Source organism: Cyphomyrmex costatus, unplaced genomic scaffold, assembly GCF_001594065.2.
Source record: "Cyphomyrmex costatus isolate MS0001 unplaced genomic scaffold, Ccosl1.0 scaffold20, whole genome shotgun sequence".
NCBI classification, from domain to species: domain Eukaryota; kingdom Metazoa; phylum Arthropoda; class Insecta; order Hymenoptera; family Formicidae; genus Cyphomyrmex; species Cyphomyrmex costatus.
The window spans coordinates 1,008,235-1,023,123 of NW_017276039.1; the positions used below are offsets into that span (position 1 = coordinate 1,008,235).

Genomic DNA, 14,889 nt, shown 5'->3' on the forward strand with positions numbered 1-14,889 from the left:
GTTTGCCACGTACGATGCACGGGTGCAGGCAGGGTAACAATGAGCGGCGAGCATCAGTATCTTAAGAGTCGATATTTCATTAGACACAGGATTGCTTGTTACATAGTCTTATTAACAGTGATATAACAAACAATAATAAAAACAAAAAAATGTAAGTTTTTATTATCTTTATTAGGAATTTGATAACGATTAAGAAAGTATTGCCTTTATGTTTATAACAATATAATGTATTATAATAATTTAAAAAAGAAAGGTAAAAAGTACAATCTGTTATATTTTGTTGAAAAAAATGACTAAGCATACATGAAATATAATAAATTATCTTTGAGGCTTAGTATTAATTGTAAAGTTTTTCATCTTAAAATATTTACAAGCAATATTTAACGTTTGAAGTTAAATACATTTCTTCGACTTTATACTTTCATATGATGATTAAATTTTTACAAGTGTATGATTATATGTATAGATATTTTAAAAGATGATACTATCGAGGATACTATTTCGAACATATAATTCTGAACAAAATAAAAATTTAAACTTTTAAGTTTAAATTTAGAAACATTGACATATTGTTTTAAAGGACATTGAAGAATACAGAAAAAAACATCTACACTTTGAAAATCTGATTCAAAAGTTATGTTGTAAGAATTGTATCATATTCGAAACTGTACAATTATATCCTATATTTGTAATATGTATTTTGGTTTTGTATAATAGCTATTTTGAAAATATTTTATAAACATGTGTTCTATAATAGTGCTTTCATTCAAAGTCTTGTCATCATTACTGCTATACTGCATAATTTTAACGGTTTCTATGTATTATAGGTAAAGAAGTCATATTATCCAATAATTACTAAATATTATATTTTTAGAAAGTGTTTCTACATCTCATAACAGACAATAGAACCTAGACAAGAAACAGGTAACCGTTATTTTATTACATTGACACAACTAATGAATAAACATGGAAACAGCAATAGAATGTGAAGAAACTCATACAATGTAAGTGCAAATTTTTTATAAATTTAAGATATTATGGTATTTTTTTTTTAACATAAATATAAAGTATATATCTTCCTAAATAAATATAAAGTATAATATTCCTTATCCCCTTAATATTTATTTGTATTGTCCAGTATCAAATTAAACAGTAAAACATTCGTAGAAAATAGGATCTACATTTTTGGAGCTGATAATAACGTTAAAATGTATCCAATGTAACTAAAGTTTAATTTCAGAAATAGAGACTTAAAAGACTATGTTAATTTTACAATTAACGGAGTCCCACATGCTGGTACGTATTATATTAAGAAAATATGGAATTCTTTATTGATATTTTTTTATTAACTTTTTTATCAAATATATGTTATAACAAAAATAATTACATTGTGAAAATTTTACGTAAAAGAAGTATTATATACATATATTATAAAAATTCATAAAACTATATAAATTATAACATTGAGTTTAGAAATAAAACGCAATAATGTAAATATTATATTATACAATCATAAATTCTACTTCGATTTTATTTGCAAAATCGTTTTCAGTATCAGGAAATGGAAACGATTGTCGCGTTTGTATACAGACTTGCATATCCCTCAACATCTACATTCGCGATTATGCGAAACTACGTGGCACAAAAGCGATGTGTCACGAGGGTGGCTGTGGTGCCTGTATTGTGGCTGTGAAAATTAAAGACAAAACAATAGCCGTGAATTCTTGTCTAGTACCGGTACTCATATGCGATGGGTATGTATGTTAACTTCTTCAGACCGTGCATACATTGCATTTTATATCAAAGAAAACTTCAATCATTAAAATAATTTAGTTTTCTCATCATCATCTGAGTCCAGATGTATGTAATAATTTTTTAACGTAAATTATTTTTGAACATGCTCTTGAATTATAAAAGTTTGCATCGAAAGCCAAATTTTTATAGGTGAATTGATGTTATGACATTACTGTTATACTTGACAACAGAAATTACTCTTTTAAAATATTAAACTATATCTCTTTATATTTATATTGTTAATTCACATCTTACTTTCTTGAGCTTATCGAATTTAAGCTAATATTAATGTTTCATGCACTAATATTATATATAAAATATTGCAGATGGGATATTTATACTATTGAAGGCTTAGGTAACAAGCGAGATGGTTATCACACAATTCAAGCTGCACTGGCTGATAAAAATGGTTCTCAATGTGGATATTGTTCTCCTGGTATGGTGATGAATCTGTATGGGTAAGTATTATTAAAATAGTTAATTAATTTGTAATTTTAAAGGAATATTATACTTCAAATATATTTAATTTTTTCTTCCTGATGAAATCTGTTTTAAATTGCTGGTGTTGTAACAAAATCACATTTAAGACAGTACCTTTAAGAAAAATGAACATACATATGAATATATTATTAAATGAATCTCTATAAAACAATAAAGAAAAATAACGAGCCTAGAGCCAATTATGTAACAACCATTGCGTTATCCGGAATTACATTCTCAGTTACACGATCTTGCAAACTTGCTCAGATTTTTGAATATAACAATTGTAAATCATTATAAAGTGGATTTCCACTGCCTGCGTTCTTATTTTTTGTTTATGGATTTGCAACATTTTATCTATTAAGACTACTTTTGCTACTTGACTATTTACGGACTCTAGACATTTTACCACTTTCTTATATTCGCAATAGTAAAAAATATGAGGTTACGGACATATGTGTTACGGACAAAAAAAATTTAGTAGATTTTAAATAGTTCAATAACTGTAATTTATTGTAACATTGATAATGATCCTATCGGTGTCGAAATGTATATAAGATGTTTGTTATTATTTATTAAAATTTCCTTTATTACACAATTGGCTTTAAGCCCATTATTTTTCTTTATTGTTCTATACGTATAATTATTAATAATTCAATAATAAACAAGTTATAAATGAAAATGTCGTGTCAACAAATGTTTGTAAAACAAAAACCGCGTAAATATATATATATATATATGTTGTTTATAATTCGTATAGTCTCATGCATGATAAAAAGCTGTCTATGCAACAAATCGAAAATTCATTCGGTGGGAACATTTGTCGATGTACTGGATATCGTTCGATTTTGGATGCGTTCAAGGAATTTGCCAGTGACGCACCACCATCGATGATGAAAAACATCAGCGACATCGAGGTGCTTGTGTAAAAAGTTTCATTGTCATTAAAAAAAACTTAATTTTTATGTCTAAATTTCTTTAATTTTATCAAAAAGAAACTTTATTTTGTTATTGTGATAATTATTATTTAGTCGTTGTTAAAAAATTCCTTTTATACTTATAATAGCAAGTTAATCGAGACCGCATAAATAAATCAAATAATTAAGAAAAAGGCCAATTTAGTCAAGACTAGATCTTAATAACTTAATATAACAATTTTTAAGTAGATTGTAAAAACATCCGTTATTATGACTAATATTACTTAGACTCCATAGGCTATAGGCCTCCACAATTGAATTGGAAAAAAGCCAGGTTTGAAATTTGAATAAAGTAATATTTTTTACAATAATTTCATTGCAGGTTTTAGAATGCTGCTAGCATCAAGTCAACGATTTAATTTTTAATTGATAGGGATTATTATTATCTTATTTTAATTATACTGCATGTCCGAAAGTAATCGGCGCATCACTACATGTTTGAGATAAACATTTATGTATTGTTTAATTTTTAATATACACTCTGTTATTTATAAGTATAATGAAACATACTTCGCAGGAATTGTACAATATCAAAACATGTCCGAAATATGGAGTGCCATGTACAGATAGCTGCAATAAGCAACTGTCCTATAAAAATATGTTGTACATAAAATTAGCGGATGCGAAATTTTACAAAGTTTACTCTATCAAAGATCTATTTACAATATTTCAACGAAATCCACGAGCTACTTATATATTGAATGGAGGAAATACTGCGTATGGTAATATTCTATTGAAACGTGTCATTACTTTTAAGTAACTGAAAAAAGTATATTTTTTTCTCATCAAAATATTTTATTACGAAAATGTAAACCCTTCAATAAAATGAAATATTAATATTTCTGCAATATAATTAATTCGTCACATAATTAAAGAATCCATATATAATTATATATACATATATATAATATATATTTTCATTATGTCAGCCTTCAGTAATAATTACACGCTGTGTTTATTAATAATTTTTTTTAAATTGATACTGACTTCTCTTGTGATAACATTGTAAGGTTTATTAAAATTTACTAAAGAAAATAAAAATCTTTAAGAGGTTTCGATAATTTTAATTATTCTATAATGTCATTTGATAGTACTATTAATTTTCGCGATTCATTAAATGTAAAAAGTAAACCTTAGTTTATATAATATTATATAAATTTAATTTTGCAGGTGTTTATCGCTCGAGTAAAAAAGATTTATGCATTGATATAAACGATATATCAGATTTGCGTAATATCCAAAAAACCAGAGACTATCTGGCCCTAGGAGGAAATGTAACTCTCGCCGTGGCACTAGAGACCTTCCACAAATATTCAACCGAACCCAACTTTCAATATCTAAATAAATTAGCCGAACATGTAGAAATGATCGCAAACGTACCCGTGCGAAATACCGGTAGCATCGCCGGTAACTTAATGATCAAACACGAGCACAATGAGTTCCCATCTGATATGTTTTTGATATTAGAGACCGTTGGTGCTCAAGCACATGTCCTAGAATCACCAAATAGAAAGAAAAGTATGCTGTTAAAAGACTTTCTGAAGATCGATATGTTTCACAAAGTCATTTACAGCGTCATGCTGCCACTGTTATCCGATGATTATAAATTTAAATCTTTCAAGATCATGCCTAGAGCTCAGAACGCTCACGCTCATGTCAACGCCGGCTTTCTCTTCAAACTTGACGGCGGTGGCAAAGTAATAAAATATTTTTACATTGTTCATATAATGATACTATTAATTATTCGTATTTCAGTTTCTTTGAATTCTTGTTCATATCTGTAATATTATAAAAAGGTATTGGAAAAACCTAACATCATCTTTGGTGGCATCAATAAACAGTTCTTGCACGCAACAAATACAGAGCAATTTCTGGTGGGAAAATTTATCCTCAATAAGGAAATACTGAAGGCAGCTTTGAGTATATTGAATAAGGAACTGCAACCTGATCATGTGCTGCCGGACTATTCACCGGAATTCCGCAGAACGCTCGCCGAAGGATTATTTTATAAGTTTGTGTTAGGCATCAGACCCAAGATTGTAGATTTCAGACTTCGTAGCGGAGGCTCGTTGTTAGAACGATCACTTTCGTCAGGTACTTAAATTAACAGCAAAATTTTTGTAAATATATGATTTTTTCTCTTAAATAGGCTTACGTGCTCGGATTTAAATAGGTACGTGTATGTTTCATTCTACGTTAGCAATTTTATTTTATTTATAATATTTAATAATGCACGTTATGCTGTTTACTAAAATTTCTGTGTATTAAAATTTTAAAATTATAATAAATTTTGCAAATTGTAATAAATTAAAATTATAATAAATTACTTTGAACATTTTGCTGCTATAATAATTTTGATATTTAAAAAAATATAGAAATATGGCTATATTAAACAATTGGTCAAGATACAAAATCATAATAAAATGTTCTGATTGTCTAAATTGTACAAAATATATTATCACTATAGGTACACAGGACTACGATACAAATAAGAATATGTGGCCAGTGACTAAACCCATAACAAAGTTAAAAGCCATTATGCAGACATCAGGCGAAGTCCAATATTGCAATGATCTGCCTCCATTTCCTAGAGAAGTGTTTTGCGCTTTTGTCCTCACTGAAATCGGTAATGGCAAAATCGATAGTATAGATGCAAACAAGGCGCTTAAAATGAAGGGTGTAGTGGCGTTCTTCAGTGCCAAGGACGTACCGGGAGAGAATTTGTGCGTTTCCGCCGTTAGCGAATTGTTATTCTTGCAAGAGAACGAATTGCTGTTTGCTGAAAATTATGTTTTGTATGCTGGCCAACCGGTTGGCGTAATTGTAGCGGAGACGCATGATTTGGCAAATGAGGCTGCAAAATTGGTACAAATTAAATATATCGAACCTCTGGTGACGAAGCCGGTGATAAGCATCCAGGATGCAATTACGACGCAGGACGAAAGTAGATTCAGACTAAACGCCAACTATCCGGGAAAAAATAAAGGTAAAAATTAAAAAAAACGTGGTACTAGATTGAATCTTTTAATTATAATGTTATTTCTTTAATTGTAATTATCAGAAGAAGATAAAAACAAGTATTCATACCAATTATTCAGAACAAGAATGAGATAAGTTACATATTTGCAAACCTGTAAAATGGTATAAGTAACTATTGTTAGAAATAAAAAAAATAATACGTTGGAATGAAAGCCATTTTCTATTAATTTATAGGAAAAAATACTGAACAAGTAATAAAGGGTGTCTTTCAATGCGGCAGCCAATATCATTTCTCCATGGAAACTCAATCTTGCGTGTGCGTTCCTGTAGAGGATGGTATGGATGTCTATCCATCGTCACAATGGATGGATATCATTCAAGTATCAATTGCAAATTGTCTCGGTGTTAAAAATAATAGGTATCTTATTTATGTATATATTATGATCATTTTTTCCTTTTAAAATATTGAACTGTTATCATCTATATTCATTGTCCGTACTATCAATTTAATTTGAATTTTGATTTATTCCCGACGAATTGCGAAAATCAAGAAATATTATCTACACCAAAAATTTAAAGTGACTCTGTACTTATAAAATGAAATAGAAAAACGACGCTTCAATTTTTCCAATAAAAAAAATTAATTAATAAGGGCCTTCAGAAATGCATTCATAAATTGATATTAGTACTAATCGTGTAAATTTAATTTTCCTAGCATCAATGTGTATGTAAGACGACTTGGTGGTGCATATGGATCGAAAATCTCACGTAACGCGCAAATTTCGTGTGCTTGTGCATTGGTATGTTACAAATTGAATCGTCCAGCACGATTCGTTATGACGATAGAGAGCAACATGCTATCGGTAGGCAAGAGATATTCTACGCGTCAAGAATATGAAATTGGAGTGGATAATAACGGAGTTATTCAGTATCTCAACTCAAAACACTGGAGCAACTGCGGTTTCAGTTTCAATGAATCACAAGCTTTTAATGTGGTTCGAAGCATGCGAAGGTATCGAAAATATAACAAAGTAGTACATATATAAACAAATACATAAACAATTTTTAACAAGTGTATATAAAAAATACAGTGTATAATATAAATATATTTAATATTAATACTTATCTATTATATTTCACTTGTGTTCACTGCAATATATTAAAATTAAGTAAAAAAAAAAAAGGTTAGGAAAAGATACTAAAATTAATTAACTTGTCTACATAATTTTGATTAGAACTTTGCATTAACTACAAAAAATAAATATGATATTCATTTTAATAAAGTGTTATAATTAATCATGACAAAATAACTTCATTAAATTGCCTAAATAAAAAAAGTAAATACTCTATAGCTATTAATCGTTTATTTTATGTAATATTTTAATACTTACAAGCCAAATATTTTAGTTATTTTTAGTTCATATTTATAACAAATTTATTTTATTAGTTCCTGCTATGCGACCGATACTTGGACGTTCAACGGATTTGACGTACGGACCGATATACCATCAAATACGCATTGTCGGGCACCAGGAAATACGGAAGGAGTAGCTATGATCGAGAATATAATGGAGCATATAGCAAGAGTGACAAAAAAGGATCCGGTAGAGGTCAGATTGTCAAATATGAATAATATAGATAAAACTGTATTAGAAGCTATGATAAAGGATTTGTCGAAGTCGGCAGATTATGAGATGCGAAAGCGAGCTGTTGAAATATTTAACTCTCAGAATCGTTGGAAGAAAAAGGGAATTGCCACAGTAACAATGAAATATCCGGTACCATATCTAGGGCAATTCAACGCAATGGTGTCTGTTTGCGCTCGTGATGGTTCGGTTTGCGTGACGCATGGCGGAATTGAAATCGGTCAAGGGATAAATACTAAGGTACGAAAAAACATTTATTCAAGCAAGTTCTATCATTTTTGTTGTTCAACGATCGTTTTTGGACTAATGGTCAAAAAGCAATTAATAAGAAAATGAACCATTTCTTTAAAAAAATTTCTACTTTAAAAGACATAACTATAATTTTGATATTTTCAAGTTTTTTGTTTTTTGGATACATGTTTCCTGTATTTTGAATAAAAATTAATTATTCAGTAGATTTACATAGAAAAGAATTACGATTTAAAATAAATACGGCACGCTTCATATTTTTAACTACTTAAAAATAATTCTTGTACTAGATTGCTCAAATGGTGGCTTACACATTGGGGATCGATCTGAATTTAATCTCCGTCAAACAAAGTAATAATTTAACAGCACCAAATAATTCGATTACAGGAGGCAATATTACTACCCAATCTTGCGGATACGTAAGAATTTAAATCATTTCTAACAAGAAAGCAATCGCGGTAGCTGTCCAAAGTCGATTCGATTCTTTTTGAAACAGGTTGTTAAACACGAAAATCCATAAGACACGTATTAGCTCAAAATTAATAAAGACAGAAGTATTTACCAAAATTTTAGATTTTAGAAAATTTTAAATACATAATTATTCAATAATATAAAAAACATTTAACGTTTTATCTAAAACACTTTTTGGTATCTTCCCGTTTTGTAGATAATTGATAAGAATTAAATACAAGCGTTAATTTTGAGGGAATGTATCATGAATGTACCTCGAATTAAAGACTATATAATCATAAGAAAGATGTGTCTCTTAAGGTCTTATTTTTAACAACATGTTTTAAGAAGAATCAAATTGGTTTCGGACATTAATGACAGATGATCTCTTGTAAGACTTTAAAAAACAACGTAAAATATATATTACATCAAATTTATTGATGATATTAATTATTGAATTTATACCAGGCAGCAGTTCAAGCTTGCAAAGAGATTTTGAAAAGACTGAAACCGATAAGAGAAGAAATGGAAAATCCGATGTGGAAGGATCTTGTTTTTGCAGCGTATAAAAAAGACGTTGATTTATGTGCGCGTTACATGTAAGAGTCATTAGGTCATATTTGAAACATTAATGGCGTTTTATATGTATATCATATAAACTTACCATAAACAACTTTAAAACATCTTTCTAAGATATTGTACTTTTCTAAAAATATTGTACATTCATTCAGAAGAATTGTCACCTTTTATTTGAAATAAATAATAAAATATAGATTATGAATGATCCTGTTTATATAAATATGATATTTCATCGTATTTCATATAATTATAAAATTAAGAATATTTACCATGTGTTTTAAATATAATTTCAATAAATGTATGATATTAAATAAATCATTATTTATTGTATATAATCTATTTCTTGGCAGGGTGGCAACCGGGCCAACAAAAGATGAGGTAAAACCTTACGTCATTTATAGTGTTGTCATTGCCGAAGTAGAGGTCGATGTACTGACAGGCCAGCATATTATCAGAAGAATTGATTTGATGGAAGATGCCGGTGTAAGTCTAAATCCGGAAATCGACATCGGTCAAGTGGAGGGAGCTTTCGTGATGGGAATAGGATATTGGACTTCTGAGGACCTGGTGTACGATCCTAAAACAGGAGTATTAACGAATGATAGAACTTGGGTACGTTATATTCGTCAAATTTCAATGCAGCTGTTATACCTCTAAAATGCAAATATACTTCGATTCACCAAAAGATTCCTAAAAATTTATCTAAAATATTCTTTCTCATAGAATTATAAACCACCAGGGGCAATGGATATTCCTGAGGATTTCCGTATATATTTACTCAAAAACTCGGTCAATGCAGCCGGTATGTTTGGTTCAAAAGGTGAGATTAAAAATCTTTTATTTAAATTACTATTTTCTATTATAAACTTGAGTATTTTCTACACAAATGAGTCGGTGAACATAGAAAAAGGGAACAAAACACATTTATCAAATTTTTTAGTATTAACAAAAATAATCTATTATAATTTCATTGAAAAGACTAACAAAATTAAATCGGGAATTTAAATATATAGCATTCAACAATATTTTTAAGACGTTCTTGATTCCTAAAAAGTATGTTTGAAAAAATCATAAATTTCTCATTTACACTCAAACTGCACTTTATTTGTATTTGAGGCTCAATAAAATGAAAAATTTTATAGAACGCTACAATAAATTTTTAGTTATCTTAAACTATGTTAAACAATAATTATCTCTTTTCAAATTTAATAATATAAGATAATTTGTTTATACAAAAGACAATTTCGAATACACCTTTGTTATAAAAAAAAACACTAACTGATATTTCTGTTGATTGCTCTTCAAAAATTAGTTTTTGTTAATCGAAAGTTTCATCAAAAAGAAGCTTTTATATTTCAACAAGTTGTAGTATTTTATTTTATTAAATTTTTAATTTTGCAATTCTTAGACTCAAATCTTTACTGCGTTTATAGCTCATTTTCAATGTCTATTTTATGACTTACAAACCTCAAAAACAAGTGCACTTGTGTGTGAAGTGTAACTACATTTTTCAAGATCAGTGAGAAGAAAACATTTTTTAAACGAATTTGGGCTTTTCTTTCTGTTTTTAATAATTTAATGAAAGATAATAATAATTGACTCGTATGATTTAAAAATCGAGGAAAGTGTAAAGTGTAAAGCCTAATCGAGTCTTGAAAACAAGATGTTAATGTTTATTATATTGTGTGAAATTTAATAATTTAATTAAAGAAATTGTTGAATCTTTTTCGAAAAAAATATATTCAAATCCATAAAAGTTTAATCACTTTACAAAATGTACATTCCTATAATTCATAATTTAATTTAAATGAACTAAATACAACCTTATCAATTTTTTAAATAAATCTGTTAAGCATATAAAAATTAGAAGCATTAGAGAGTTCATTGCTGATTAAATAAACATCTTTGTAGCAACCAGTGAACCACCTCTTTGTATGAGTTGCGTAATTCCAATAGCGATCCGCCAAGCATTGAATTCAGCTAGAGCGGATGCAGGGAATACAGATGTGTGGTATCGATTAGGTAAGTTTTAAGCAGAAATATATTTGTGTCCTTTAATTTAACATGCAACATAAATTACCTAACTTTACGATTTGGCTTAATAACTGCAATGATTTCAATAAGTGCAAATTATATTATACGTATTTTAATATGTTTATATTAAATAAACGTTTTTCAATTTTTTATGATCTGACTTTTTTAATTCTTTTTACTTTCATTAGAATAATATATTAGAAGCATTGGAATTTATGATCTAATAGATTTCTTATCATCCATCTAAAACTATAAATAATACTCATATATATAATATTATAATATATAAATCATACTCATTTCGTATAATAATCATGCTAGCGTTACTCAAACTAAACGTATAACTGTTGTAATATATATATTTTTTGGAATTGACTCAAGCTTACTTTTAAAACTTCCTTTTTCTAATTGTAAATTAGAATATTTAAGCACAATTATACTTACAAAATATTGTTATAATAAAGTAATATTGCAATATACATATATACGTATACAATTTATGATGTTTGCAGATGGACCTTGCACTACAGAACGTATACTTCTAACCAGTTTAACAAGCAAAGACGATATGGTGCTTTGAAAGCAATTGATAAATACTATAATTGAATTGTCATTTTAATTATTATATTACTGGAATAAATTCCAAAATTTTGTGTATATAAGAATCAGGGACCCGGACCAAACCGGAACCGGAACCGAAAACCGTTCCGAAACCCTTTTTTTCGATGAACGGAAACTGAAACCGAAACGAAATTCTACAAAATTTATGATACCGAAACTGTAACCGAACCAATAAAATTATTTTCGGTTTACGGTTTTTTTCGGTTTTCTTTTCGGTACTGAAAATTTATAATGCATGTGACGTTGTTACGAGTTTATCCTCACTCAAATTCAAAGTTGACGCGTGGCTTCTTAACGTTGGCTTCTTAAGAATGGATCTGGATACGGAGGAAGTTCGCGAAATCCATAATCTTTATACAAAAACGTAAATCATTCGTTTACTTTGTTTTTTAATCTTACATAAAATAGTAAATATACTTATATAGGTACATATAAATACACGAAAATTTCTGTTTTCTTATATTATAATTTAAATATTCCAGAAAATCACATATAAAAGAAAAACCTGAAAAACGATTATTAACATTCGTTGATCCAAACGAATGCGCAATTTTAAAGAAATCAAAAAGAGACAAATTCTAAATTCAATTAAGAAGCAAATATTTATGAGAAAGAATGCTTTGTTATCGACAAAAAAAGAAAGAAAAAATTGTTTCACATAAGGATGAAAGAGAATGTATAGGTAAAAATCTGATTGAAGATTGAAGTAGAGTCCAGGAAAGAGCTGCCAAATAATCATACAACTGTATGGTTGGTTAGCGTGTTTCAGAGTTACCAAGTTATCAGTTGCATTTTCTAAATTGTAAAAACAGATGAATAAGTTCTCTCTCTCTCGTCTAAAAACAATATTTTATTATATTCTATAGTAAAATAAGAACAAATAAATAGAATAAATAAAAAGTTATTTTTAATTTTAAACTCCTTTACCAAACTTTGTGAAAAATGAAAAAAAAGACAAAAACCGATAAAAACCGTTAAAACCGTAATTTTTTCGATTACGGTCTTCTTGAAGCTAGTCAAGAAGCCGAAACTGAAACCGGAACATTTATTTGATGTTTCATTAAACCGGAATCGGAACCGAATCGAAAAAACCTTTCGGTCCGGGTCCCTGATAAGAATACATGTATATGAAATATAAGAAGGGTATTTCTTAATATGTAGATCTAGAAACACATAGATTTAAAAATAAATTCTAGGTGTATCGGATCCCTATAGATATCTCTATGTCCTATTTGACAATGTTTAGCAGTTATAAACGTTTTCGTATGTATCATTGTGAGCTAAACTGCGATATGTCCAAAGAAAGCGTTTACTGATAGTCAACAAGAAGACGCGTGTGTGTAAACGTGAGGATGTGCGATGATGTTATGCTGGCTAAAATTATAACGAGAATTAGTGAAACACGTACGATAACGTTTGTTGCTCGAAAAAAGATTCGCTAAAACAAATAATACATAAAAAAATTTTAATTATTTTTACATTATACATAGCATTATACATTGTGCATAAAATTGTGCACAAAAATACCGATTTCTAGACCGAGTTCTTATAATAAATGTTCTACAGATAGTTTTAATAAGTACTACATATCTTTATGTAGTATACGACGAGGGATAGTTAGTCGTAATTTGACACGACTGACGAGTGAAAATGGAAATGACAAGCGTGTAAGTCTTTGACAAAATTTATACAATGTATAAACTAATTGCAATGTGTATAAGATAAAAAATCAAAATGAAATTTTATTCTTAATACATATTTAAGGAATTCAAAATTACTTATATATTTTTGTGAATAATTGAATACAAAATTACAAATAAAGTTATGACAATTCGACTAGTTAAGGACATGTTGGAGCCGATTATCGATAAAACTAGACTCGACTCGCCATCAGAGGTCTATAGATATTCGCAAAAATTCTCGCAAGTGCTTGGAGACGCGTATATCTGTATATATAGATTCCCGATCTAATAACTTAAACAGGCGTCTAAGGTAGGCTCCACTACAATAATACTTTACTGATGAGTCCAGTAGTGGAAGCTGGGACGAAACGCCATAATTACTTGATATTATTCGCAATATATTAGATTAATTTAAAGATTTTAACGATATTATTGGCTCATTGCCCTCTTTCTCTATATTATTTGTTTTAAAAACATATTGAGCCTTATTTCAATGTACATTTTTAATTGGTACAGTGTTTCTTTCGGGTATAAATGAACATATACAAAAACTATTAGAATTAAAATTAATAACTATTAAATATCTATAAGCAGACATCTCAAAGACGACGAATTTGATTACAAAATTTATATAAAAATGTATCCGATAGAAAGTAAAATATCAAACAAATGAATGTTATAACAATATTCTAATGGATTTATATGAAAATTAACATTATAAGCTTCTGTGCTAAAATAGAGAAATATACGAGTAAATAGAGAAATTACTCGTACAATGCATTTGTTTGATAAATATGTTTTCTGTTTGCTCGAAATAATCTTATTTACGTCATTCACGTTAAGTTTTATGTAAGGAAAAGATATACCAAATTTACAATTAAAATATTGCATATAAAAATACATATACAAAATATATATAGAGTGTATTATAGCACATGTGGACAAATTTACAGAAATAAATTGTAATAATTTTAAATAACAAAAACTCCTGTCAATCAAGTATAAACTCGGAGAAAAAAGGGCACTAGGAGTCAAGCGCAGATAACTTTACGCAAAAATGCTGACATATATTAAACAAAACTTCTTTATTATAATAATGCTACGGCATAACTATTACAAAAAGCATGATTATTATAATAAAGAGGTTTTGTTTGATATACGTATATCAGAGAGAGAGAGAGAGAGAGCACTTGACTCCTAGTGCCTCTTTCTCTCGGAGTTTATATTAGAATCAAATTGAAGACACAACAAATCCATCTGTCCTATTTGACACTGTTTATAATTATGGGAACAAACGTCATATGACGATATCGTACGTTATTGCAAGAACTGGTGTTCAAACTAGCGTATGTATTTGATATGCCCAGAGGAAGTATTTACTGATAGTCAGTAAGAAGA

The 14,889-nt window shown here is 28.7% G+C and overlaps 1 protein-coding gene across 1 annotated transcript; it reads left to right on the top strand.

Annotated features, from left to right (window-relative positions):
* Positions 1-1,635: 1,635 nt before the first annotated feature.
* LOC108773260 (xanthine dehydrogenase/oxidase-like) lies at positions 1,636-11,768 on the top strand. Its single transcript, XM_018539012.1, has 16 exons — positions 1,636-1,754; positions 2,121-2,252; positions 3,035-3,191; positions 3,769-3,973; positions 4,422-4,948; positions 5,048-5,345; positions 5,719-6,237; positions 6,465-6,648; positions 6,946-7,242; positions 7,678-8,116; positions 8,416-8,544; positions 9,044-9,174; positions 9,505-9,766; positions 9,878-9,974; positions 11,066-11,176; positions 11,701-11,768. Exons 1-16 carry the CDS (start codon positions 1,651-1,653, stop codon positions 11,766-11,768), a joined length of 3,660 nt encoding a protein of 1,219 aa, XP_018394514.1. The 5' UTR covers positions 1,636-1,650.
* Positions 11,769-14,889: the final 3,121 nt, after the last annotated feature.

Coding starts and splice junctions, on each gene's coding strand:
- LOC108773260 (XM_018539012.1), top strand. CDS start 1,651: ATGTGTCACGAGGGTGGCTGTGGTGCCTGTATTGTGGCTGTGAAAATT. Junction 9,175..9,504: donor GATTTATGTGCGCGTTACAT/GTAAGAGTCATT, acceptor ATTTCTTGGCAG/GGTGGCAACCGGGCCAACAA. Junction 9,767..9,877: donor TAACGAATGATAGAACTTGG/GTACGTTATATT, acceptor TCTTTCTCATAG/AATTATAAACCACCAGGGGC.